Source organism: Acomys russatus, chromosome 6, assembly GCF_903995435.1.
Source record: "Acomys russatus chromosome 6, mAcoRus1.1, whole genome shotgun sequence".
Lineage (NCBI taxonomy): Eukaryota > Metazoa > Chordata > Mammalia > Rodentia > Muridae > Acomys > Acomys russatus.
This window is the reverse complement of record NC_067142.1, coordinates 39,301,224-39,313,320: the sequence shown is the minus strand read 5'-3', so window position 1 is coordinate 39,313,320 and position 12,097 is coordinate 39,301,224. Positions and strand designations below refer to the sequence as shown.

The following is a 12,097-nucleotide window of genomic DNA, read 5'->3' as shown; positions in this document are numbered from 1 at the left end:
TTTAAATCAAGAAATGTCTATGATAGCAATGTTTTTCCATACAGTGTTAAAGTATTGATATATTTTGTTATTTTTACGTTAAATCAGACTTCGAGTACATTTAATATCAAAGATATTTGGAGAATGTTTAAGGTTTTAAAATGTCCCCATGGTCCACAAAACATATAAATATCTTTCTTTCAACTTTAAATCATTTTCTTAGTGAATTTTACTATATAGCTAAATTAAAAATATTAAAACCAACAGTAATAGAAGGTCATCACTGCTCACCTGATATGTACAAGTAAAATTCAATGATCACATTCAGATTAACTGAGAAGATATGTATTGTTTTCTCTATGTTAGTCTCTTTTTAGGAGAACAAAAATATTTTCTCCTAAGTACACTTTTCTTGGCATAAAATGTGCAGTAGATGTAAAGTCCTCCCCCCAAAACTCAGGCGCTTAGTATTTCTCTGTGTTTTAGTTTCTTCTGTAAAACTAAACATGCTATGGATATCTCAAATTCTAAAATCAATGCAATAACATATGGAATATGAATGACTCTAAAGACCTATTCTGAAGCAAACTACGATGCCTAGACAGAAATCAGCTACATAGGTTAGTGGTTAATCTCTAGACAGAGATAAGCATACATTCTTAATGGGCTCAATTTTAGAAATAGCAATTTTAAACAATGTAATGACATATTCAATTATAAAAGAAAATCAATCTTCTGTGTCCCGTCCCTGTGATGTACCGGTGGATTTTTAATTTTTTCATATAGTCTTAGTAATGTTTTAAAATTGGCTGTCTACAGCCAATCATTCTGACTATTCTTAAATAATTAAACACCAGATTTTTAACTTCTGCATCCTATATTCATTTTTAGAATCTCTCACTGATGAAATTTAAATATTAACAAGGGAAATGTCAATAAATACCACAATAAGTTTCAAAATGATCTGTACTACTAAGAGAATAGACTTCATTTTTAAATAGAAGAAAAGTTAGAAATTGAATACATTCTAGTCAGGTTCTCCAGACCATCTGTAATCTTTTAGTGATTTCAAACAAGATCCCTGTGGGGAAAATAAAGTCTCTAATTTCCGTGTCATCAGAGTTGAGTTTCCTCCCGAGAATCTTGAACAGCAGCATTGCAGATGCTATTTTTCCTACTGGGTTCACTGTTCGGAAGGTAGGACAGTGGATCTGGTCTAATCAAGTATCTACCAAAGAAAAAGAAAGCAAAAAAGCTGTATTAGTAAATCAGGGCAACCTGAATTCAAAGCATCACTTGAAATACTCAGTTATTATGTTTTCTATCTGTAAATTATCTAAACTGTTACTATAGAAACAGATGATGGAGAGGCTCCCTGTAGGTGGCCTTTGATGATTTAGATGATAAGTGAATGAAGCATCATCCTTTCCAACTATGATGTTGTCCAATGTTTGTGCCAAGATAGCATTTGGATTACTTGGAAAATTGTTCATCTTGTATAAGACCTGGTATTTAAGAAAGTAATAGAAATAAAAAAGGCCAACTATATATATATATTTTTTTTTTTACTTATTCTTTTTGTTTGTTGGTTTGTTGATGTTGTTTGGTCTCATTACATAGTTGTAACTGGCCTAGTGCTCTCTATGTAGCATAGGCTAACTTCAAAATTGGAGGGGTATTCTTGTCTTTTTTCTGCAACTCATAGGGTTTCATGTAAGAGCCACCATGTGATTCTTCAAAAATCATTCTCGGTAAGTGCTATAAATAAATAAGAAAATGTTCATTTGACAAAAACAAATGTTCCAATAATACTCAGATCTGTTTGAGAGTGGTATTCTTCATTCTGTGAAATCATATGTGGCATTATTATATCCCAGAAATTCATAACACCAAAAATAATCACACAAACAAATAAATAGTCTAAACAATCTCTGTTCTGTAGAAGACTATAAAATTCCTTATCAAGCAAATGTAGAGGAAATGTAATTCTCAAGTGCTGCCAAGCAGAAGAAAACAGGATAATACTTTATTCGGGGATTTTTTTTTTAAACAAGCAGGAGAAAATGGAGTCACAAAGATTATGCCACACTAACTTAAATAGGCAACACCAGGCACCCAGGAAGGAGTTCTTCCTTGGTAGATTTAAAAAGAGTCTTTGGCTAGTCAGCTGGTTAGACCAGGAGGTAGTCGTAGATGAAGTTAGAAAAAAGTAAGCAAAGAGAAAACGAAGACTTTTAAATAATGACTTTCTAGGATAGTCATTTTCCAGGTGAAAATTAAAGCAGAAGTATAAAAAGGAATAAGGAACTAATATAAAAGTGAATACCTAGCAAGAATTGTGCTCTTCTTCTTAAAACCTGGAGGGAAAAATATTCAGATCATACAGGCCTTCATAAGTATGATGGATTAGACAACCAAAAGCACATCAGTACAATTTCTTTAATCAAATCAAAGTTGAAATTAGTGTCCCTGGATCTATTACTGGGATTTCACTATCTATGCACACTACACTGTAATTACTTAAAATTTCAATAGCATTGTAGATCAATGAAGAAAACTAACAGCACCCATTAAGACTTCTAACGACATTTCATCTAGTGATTTATTGTTTTGGAACCAAATTAATGTTGCTTCTTCATTTGGAATGAACTTCTAGAGGTAAATTTTTAGAAAGAAACACAAAAGGTAAAGTATAATTCATTATCCACTAAATTCATTGATGTTTTGACTGACACTGCTTTCTACATTATTATCACTACAAACCAGAGTTTAACAAAACAGACTCCTTTGGCTCTCTGATGTGCTGCTTGTCATGGTATGATAATGCGCCATAGCTTGAGTTCTGCTAAGCCTTCTGCTAATGCCACAACTACAGTTACTGCAATATGAGGACCATCTTTACATGGCACTTAAGCTGATATTTTTTATTAAATGGATATAATAGCAAAATAAAACATTCGTTTTCTAGGACGTTGCTGCACTCTATACTAGAGAGGAAACCTTGTTCAACTTATTTATTAAAAAGTTTATTTTATCCTCAAAGTGCCAAACATAATATCTCCATACACCCAGCAATTTACTGCCAAGTGTATCCTTGTGAGTGAAAACATGCATCTGAAAAATTTCACAGTGCTATGTTGGATTGATGTATTTGTGTACTGCTTTAAGATTGTCTCTGTATTATTCAGATGCTGATTTCTATGGTAGAGATCTGATTACCGGCTGGATTTTGGAGCTGTCATCATTAAGAACCATCTCTTGCCTCGGTATTTTGTAAGCATTGTCTTCTATCACCTTCTGATTAATTAAATAAAAAGCTGACCAGCCAATAGTTGGGCAAGAGAGGAAAATGAGACTTCCAAGCCCAGTGAGAGGGTATCAGGTGGATATCAGAGATGGCAAAGAGTTGCCACCAGGACATGGATAAAGAAGCAAGTCCCAGGACAAAACTATGATGGAAGATAAGGCCACCTAGCAGGAAATAGGCCAGGCCAAATATTATCTGATTAGAATAGTTGAGTATTTGCCCCACTATAGTGTCTAACATTGTAATAAATATAAAGAGCTTTGTGTTATTATTCAGAGAAAGGGAGGACATAGAAAATCCATATGTTATAATACCGTATCCCAAGAGTCAAAAATCAGAAACAAGTGTTCAACAAAAATGATAAAAAAATAAAATGTGTCCTATCCATACTGCATATTTTTGGAAACAAAAAGTCTGTGGTACTGCCACATGAGTAAACCTTTATTGTATTTTATAAATGAAAAAATAAAATAACAAAAGAGTACATACTATGAGGTGCTATTTACTTGAAAGTTTATGAAAAAACAGACAGACTATAAAGATAGAATGCGGACTAATGAGTAAGCAGTAAGACTGGAAGTAGAAGGTAGGGATAGATTGCTTAACCCATCTGATGGTGTAAGACTTCTTTAGGACAAATAAAATGTTCCAAAATTGTATCATAATAATTTCTGCATGGCCACAGGACATATTTTAAGATATTAAATTGTATATTTCAAATGTGTGGATTTTATGCTTTTTTATCTCAATAAAATTATTTAAATGTGTTTTCTATTATAATATAAAGACATGCAGAGTAATTAAATTGATCCCTATAAGAAAACAGAACCCAGAAGCACAAGGAAGAAAAAAGAAACCTTCAAATGGGATGATACCAAGCCAAAAGGTTGTAGACAGTCAAAAGATGTCCAACAAAATAAAAACTGTAAAGAAGGAGATGGCTTTTAAAGTATTCATTCAATAAATGATATAATATCTAGCCTAGGGGAGTTACATCACCCTCCTAACAGCAAACCCCAAAGTATGAATGAAAATAAAATGACCTGAAGCAACAGTTCTCATACAAATTCTCAACAATAATATAAAAATATTCTAACATTAGATGAATACAAATCAAAACCAAAATGATTATTGTCTCATATATATTAGAATAGCTTTTATAAAAAGAGAAATGAGATGTAGAAAAAGGGAAATGTTCATTTACTGTTGGTGTAAATTTTATTTAGTATAGTCATGATTAAAGCATTATAGAAATTGAAGTTTTAATAGAATTAGAAATAAAATCACATATGATCCAATAATATACTACTGGGCATATAAAAAATTAATTAAATAATTCAATCAAAACTTATGGCTATTTAATTTTACTATTATTAAATTGAGCTAACTGACATTTGTAAGACACTTTCTCCAATAGTTTCTGAATGCACACTCTTCTGAACATACAGAAAGTTCTGAATGATATCCTTTATTTTAGACTATAAAAAAGTGTAAAAGTAGTAACAAAAATTAAAATATCATATTTCTCTTATCTAATCATGACTATTTACATTTTCATGTTTGTTGAATGGTTACTAAGACTTTTATATATTACTAAAAGTCATGTGTAACTGAGAATAGTATATAAAATAAATTAGTCATAGAAAGATAAATTATCATGCTTTCTTGAGTATATGTGCAAACAAAAATGTTACTTTTGGAACTATAAAGGGTAGAATATTGGTCATTATTTCACAGCAAAGTGTGGACGACCTAGTACAAGGAAAGATGGCTAATTGGTAGATGGATACACTTGGATAGCAGCAGCTTCTAAGTTGTTAGAACATATTAATATAACAATTATTGTAGACTTCAACATGATAAGATCTACAGTCTGACCGATGGGTTTCTGGGCCTTTCTACTGGGGGTTATGTTGTTGGTCAGTCTAGTCTTGGTGATAGATTCTTAAGATGATATACCAAGAAGACAGTGAGCTGAGCTCTCCTTGCTTTGTACTTCTCAACCTGAAGGCAGCGACCTGGTGTCCCAAACCATGGCCAAGGCATTTGCCCAACACAGTACATGGTAACTGACTGGTAATGGCCGCTGTGAGCTTCTATGCCTACCATGCACTTAAGACTAGGCTCTCTTCAGAATTTCTCTTCTATGTCCATACTATCAATGTAAAAATATCATTTCTAATGTATTGGTATGTTTTCATCAAATTCAGATATGACTTTTATAAAAAGTCATACTTGAACTCTTCATTTTGTCCCCTAAGATCTTTCTCAGAGTCAAGTCTCATTTGAGTTTACAATGTTATGTTGTTCAATTGTGTCCTGACACACTTCTTGTGCTTCCTAAGCAGAACATTATTGTCATCTTTTTTTTTTTTTTGGCCCAGTTCTGGAATGTTCGCAACTATTCAACAAAACAGATAGTGTTTAAATTTCAGAGAGTACTTGATATCTCCCACCCTTCATGTCCACTCCTCCTTGAACTAATGTCTTTCTCCACGAAATTAGTGAAGCATCATTTAACAAACCGAAACATAAATTGATTATATAACAAGAGTCATTACACATTATTTTCAGTTTCATGTGATTAAACTATAGCTTTGTTAATTAGATGCAAGTGCTTTGAAGTAAAGGAAACTGTCATTCTCATTTCTATATTTTCATGGTAGGGTCATTACTATTGTACACGCACAGTCCATCCTTTTAGTGCAGTGGTCCTCAATCTGTGGGTCTTGACTCTTTGGGGCCACGTATCAGCTATCCTGAATATAAGATATTTATATTGCAACTCATAACAGTAGCGAATTTATACTTATGACATAGCATTGAAATAATTTTGTGGATGGGGAAGGGTCATCACAACATGAGGAAGTGTATTTCAGGGTCATAGCATTGGGAAGATTGAGAACCACCATTTCAGTGAATGAGGTTCCTCTCTCAGACCCCTTTTCTACTGCATTCTGTTGTGTTTTATTTTTTGCTTGTGGAAATTTTAAAACCTTTAGAAGTATTTACTGTTGGATATTTCACTTTTGCTTTGAGATGCTCTCCAACTATAATATATAGATTCTCTTATTTTGCAAAGGGTATATTTGCCCAGAGAATAGAAAATGTTTGCTGCTATTCCCTCACTGAGAAACCCGACTTTTCGACAATTTTATACTGTATAGTACTGCACAGATAAAAAGATGGGTCCATATTTTTTTTTTACTAAGGATAGCATTTTCTAAGCATGCTCATCTCAAGAACAAGTAAGAGACTATGATAGCAAATAAAGCACAAGGTAGATTATTAGTTTACATCTCCCTAATGTGCTGCATGAGATCAACTTACACCACATCATTCAGCTCAAGCCTGGTGTCCGGAGACGGGTTAATCAGGATGTAGGAAAGGGTGCTTTGATGATCATTCATTTCATCTAAAAAAACAGAAACGTCTACTTTATTATATGATTCAAATAAAAATCATACCAATTACTGCACTTCAATTCAAATCATGTAACCGTCACCGAGAACTTGCTGTAGGGTTTTGTTTTGTTTTGTTCTTGTTTCCTTGATGTAGTTTTGGTTTTCACATTGCTGTCATTGGAAATGTCTGCAAAGTACCTACTTTTTGCTCCAGTAGATAATAAAAATTGAGGTGTCCAATTCTGTTCAGTGTAACCATAGTTACATCCTCTCCTGAAAGCCATTGCAATTTTTACTAAAGAAATGGATATGAGATATATTTTCAATTAATTTCCCTTTATAGTAATTAAAAATAATTATAAGTACACAACATCCTAGAGGATATTGATATAGGAAATTCCCTGAAAAAAATAAACCAGTCAGATGTATTTAGAAAACATTAGAGGCAGGTGCTAAAAATATGCACAGGTTTAATATGCATGTGTTCACAGCACAATTTATTTCTCTCCTAGGCATGCAAAGAATCCTGTGTAAAATAATTTAACCATACATGTTAAAGAGACTACACTGGAAAATGTTTTTATTCAAAACCAACACAATATAAGTGCAATACTTTAAGCATCAGTTGACGTGTACTCACACAGCAGAGGAGGCTTTTGTATTGGAAGCCTGGTTCTCATTGACCATGCTGTGAAGTGTAGGACACTGTGAGGACACTGAAGTCAACGTCTTCACTGCACCCTGCTATATTCTGAGTTAATTCTTATTAGGTCAAGTTCTTTTAAAAGAGTAAGTCCTCAATCCCTGCACCTTGCATGTTGGCTTCAGATCTGGCCCTGTAATTTTTTTTATTAAATCTACACATCTGATTTGATGTGACATACCCAGGAGCCATCACAAAGCAGCTAACCTAATGATCTCACTGATTAGAACCTCTAACAATACAACTTAATGAATATCTCAGATATCAAATGCAGAATAAGAAACTCACCAACACCAAAAGCACAGGAATCCTTATTTTTAAAATGTAAACATCTTTGTAGCTTTTAATGTTTTACATCATAAGATTATTAAAAGATGAGTGGATAAAGCCATGTGGGTACATGCTTCAATGACTACATTTCCTTCCAAGGATAAAGTTTGTTGATACACTTAAAACCACAAAAACTAGTTGAAAGGAATAGCATCCCTTTAGTCACTGCAGCTGTAAGTAAGCATAACTCTTGAAAAATATTAAATTATTATTTTGAAATAAAGTCTAATGTTATTTCTTACCAAAAGAAGTTCCTCAATACTAAAATACTTCATTAAAGTTCCATTTAGGCCAACATATATGAATGAGCAATTTTCTGCGCTGAAATGCTGTTTTCACAAAATAGTGATATTTGCTACATTCATATCAGCAGAAATATGCCATTCTAATGTCACAATATATTCTGCTTTAGTTCAATTGATATGTAAATATATTTCAAAGTCTATAAGTCAATTTTAGTATTTCACAAGACACACAAATTACAGAATAGTTGACCCTACCAAAAGTTTACCAGTAAGAATATTATAATACCAAATGGATTAAAATGATATTCAAATAAAGTAAAAGGTTTGGTTGGTAATGGATGAAGTAGACACAGAAAAAAATCCATATATATATATTTAGGATCAGGTTTGCCAGGAAAAAACAAAGGATGTCTAAGAATATGTTACACAGACTTAACATGTAAAGAACATGTTGCTTTGCGCAGCATGGCCTTAAGATTGCATGTAAGACTCTAAAGTAAGTACTTGAAAGTCAAATGCAGGTGGGAATCCATCATAATTATTTGCTAAGTCTGGCTGTCATAACTAGGAACTGAATGGTAAATCAACAGGCTGGAGATGAATCCCAACTTGTTTTAAAAATGATATTGTTACAATTCAAACATAAATCGCACTATGCCCACATGATATTATCAAGATCATATAACTCTGTGAAAAGTAAGTTTGATTCATATGTTCTTCTCTGAAAAAAAATATACTTCTGTGAATTATAACAACTTCTTTTCAAAGAAACTCAAATTGAAGTTGTGCTCTGCACCTTTAGTCATAACTCTCTGAAAGGTAACAGGTATATTAGAAAAAGTTCCAATTCATGTGAATACGAGCAACTCTGATTCCTAAATAAGGAACAATGGTATTCCTGATCTCAATATGAAGACGATTTTTAACAGACTACCTCTTGTTCCGTGTCAATACCCAGCCCTCGCTCCAGAATTAAAGGAGCGTTACATTTTGTTTTTGGAAACAAGTGAAGAGCCAGTGGTAATCTCATTTGTTTGTCACAAAGCTGTCTAGATAATTATGAGTTTTCTCAAAGTGAATGCAATTATTTTATCAATATTTTGGTTTGCTCAATTATCTTACTTTAACACATCACACTGTACACATTTATTAGGTGACTGGCTAAAAGAATGATTTTGCACCTCTTGGTAATATACTCTGTGATTTCACAACTTTTAAATCTAGACATAAATGAGGTGACAGTCCAAACTGGCAATTCCAGTTTCTTTCTTCACTCATCCTCACAGACTTGTCCCCACAGAAGATTCTTTTGATTTAGGTTACAAGTAGTTGCTGAGTTCAAAACCATTTTTTCTACTTCAATCCATTAGACCTGGTGGCACTCAGAGGAAGGATAGCAGGCTACCAAGAAGAGACTTGATACCCTATGAGCATATACAGGGGGAGGAGGTCCCTCTCAGTCAGAGTCATAGGGGAGGAGGGTAAGGGGAAAATGGGACGGAGGGAGGAATGGGAGGATACAAGGGATGGGATAACAATTTAGATGTAATATGAATAAATTAAAAAAATATATATTTTAAAAAAACCATTCTTTCAAGTCTGCTTTGCAGTAGATCTCAGTCTGGTGTGCTGTTTGTCTACCACAGTTTGTCTGAACATCAGCAGCTATCGCTTTCTCATTATGATTTTGCATTTGAGAAATGATAAGTGTGTTGTTAATTCTATTGTAAACATACATCAAAGCTGCATTCGCAAATTGTTTTATTAATCACACAATACTGTTTTAATCTTAATTAGACATTTATTGTGCTCACATTTTAGTTATTATCTCAGTTCTATAGGGGAGATACAGTATGTTTGATACATTACTGAAAGCCTGCTTTAATTCTCACTAACCATGGCAAACATGCAATTATATTATTGTGCCAGTAACATAATACGATACTTACTGAAAACGGATTTGCTTTATATTAGAGAATCAAGATTCTATTTCTTAGCATAAAAAATGTATTAAGAATCTTCTTTCAATACAGTGTGTCCAGACAGCTGAACTCTGACTTTAGAAAACTGAAAAAATGCGGTATAGCAATAATTATTGCCATTGAAATTGTTTTCTAGCACAGTGTGAAAGGACCAGCAATTCAAAAAACGGTGCTGACGACACTAGCCACACACTTCCAGAGCAATGAAATTAACTCATGTCTTTTATCCTATACAAAGCTCAATTCAAACTGAACCAAACATTTTACTTTAAAACATGAAAGGTTTAAACTTCTGGAGGAAAACATAGGGGATACACTTCAGAATTGAAGTGTGGAAAAGAGCTTTCTAACAGGGCCTTAATGGGATAGGAAAACAAGGAACAAGACTGCATCAAATATTTGTCAAAGCCAAGGGAACTGTGGGCAGGGCAAACATACAGACCGCAGAATGAGAGAAAATATTTGCCATGTACCTCACACAAGGGGCTATTAGCAAAAATTTACAAAGACTGCAGAAAAAAATTACTCCCTGAAAAATGTCTATTAACAAATACTGGAATTCCTTGTTTTTAATAGCTGAGTAGTATTCCATAGTGTATATGTACCACAGTTTCTTTATCCACTCTTCTACTGAGGGACACTTAGGCTGTTTCCATGTTCTGGCTATTATGAATAAGGCTGCTATGAACATGGTTGAGCAAATTTTCTTGTTGTGTGCTGGAGCATCTTCTGGGTATATTCCAAGGAGTGGAATAGCTGGGTCTAGAGGAAGCCCTATTCCCATTTTTCTGAGATAGCACCAGATAGATTTCCAAAGTGGCTGTACTAGTTTGCATTCCCACCAGCAATGAAGGAGTGTTCCTCTCTCCTCACATCCTCGCCAGCATGTGGTGTCGCTTGAGTTTTTGATCTTAGCCATTCTGATGGGTGTAAGATGGAATCTCAGAGTTGTTTTGATTTGCATTTCCCTGATGACTAAGGAGGTTGAGCATTTCTTTAAGTGTTTCTCAGCCATTTCATACTCAGCTATTAAAAACAAGGAATTCCCGAAATTTGTGGATAAATGGATTGAGCTAGAAATGATCATAATGAGTGAGTTAACCCAGAAGCAGAAAGAATCAAATGGTATACTCACTTATATCTGCATACTAGCCCAAGGGGCATGTCCCACAAAAGCCTTCACTTACCAGGAAACTGGGACAGAGGGGAAGGCATCCTATTGGGACTCTAAATGAGAGACGCATGGGAGAACAGCAAAATAAAAGGATACAGAGGGTCCTAGAAATCTACAAGTAGAACAATATGGCAGGCAGATTTGGGCCCAGGGGTCCCACTCAAACTAAGGCACCAGCCAAGGACAATACAGGAGGTAAACTTTAAACCCCTTCCCAGATCTAGCCAATGGTCAGAATATTCTCCACAGTTGAGTGGAGAGTGTGATACGACTTTCTCACATACTCTGGTGCCTCACATTTGACCATGTCCCCTGGAGGGGGAGACCTGGTGGCACTCAGAGGAAGGACAGCAAGTAGCCAAGAAGAGACTTGATACCCTATGAGAATATATAGGGGGACGTAATCCCCCTCAGGAACAGTCATAGGGGAGGGGAATAATGGGAAAATGGGGGGGGGGGGAGGAATGGGAGGATACAAGGGATGGGATAAACATTGAGATGTAACAAGAATAAATTAATAAAAAAAAAAAATACTGGGTTTTAAAAAGACAATTTTCAGTAAAGAAATGCAAGTGATAATTAAGTGTTTTTAAATACATTTTCTAAAAATTTGAGACTATAATATAATTACACCATTTTCTCTTTTCCTTGCTTCCTCCCAGCTCTCCCACACCACTTTTCTCTGTTTCAAATCTATTAACTCTTTTCCCTTAATTGGTGTACGTGTGTGTGTGTTCTTTTACTTATTTTTTTATTTAATTAATTTATTCAAATTACAACTCAATTGTTATCCCATCACTTGTATCCTCCTGTTCCTCTCTCCCTCCCGCTTTCAATCTATTCCCCTCTCATAGGTCTATGACTGAGGGGGACCTCCTCTCCCACTATATGGTCATAGGCTATAAGGCTCATCTTGGTAGCCTGCTTATTCTTTCTTTGAGTGCCACCAGGCCTCCCCACCAAGAGGAGGTGG

The 12,097-nt window shown here is 34.4% G+C and overlaps 1 protein-coding gene across 2 annotated transcripts in view; it reads right to left on the bottom strand.

Annotated features, from left to right (window-relative positions):
* Window positions 1-1,040: 1,040 nt before the first annotated feature.
* Window positions 1,041-12,097, bottom strand: part of Kcnt2 (potassium sodium-activated channel subfamily T member 2) — a 328,896-nt gene continuing 317,839 nt past the window's right edge. For both annotated transcript variants that reach the window (XM_051147516.1, XM_051147517.1), the window contains 2 exons: window positions 6,617-6,701; window positions 1,041-1,207 (listed from right to left, as the gene is read on the bottom strand). In XM_051147516.1, the coding sequence (XP_051003473.1) occupies window positions 1,096-1,207; window positions 6,617-6,701 (197 nt within the window). In that variant the 3' untranslated portion in view covers window positions 1,041-1,095. The remainder of the gene's footprint in view (window positions 1,208-6,616; window positions 6,702-12,097) is intronic.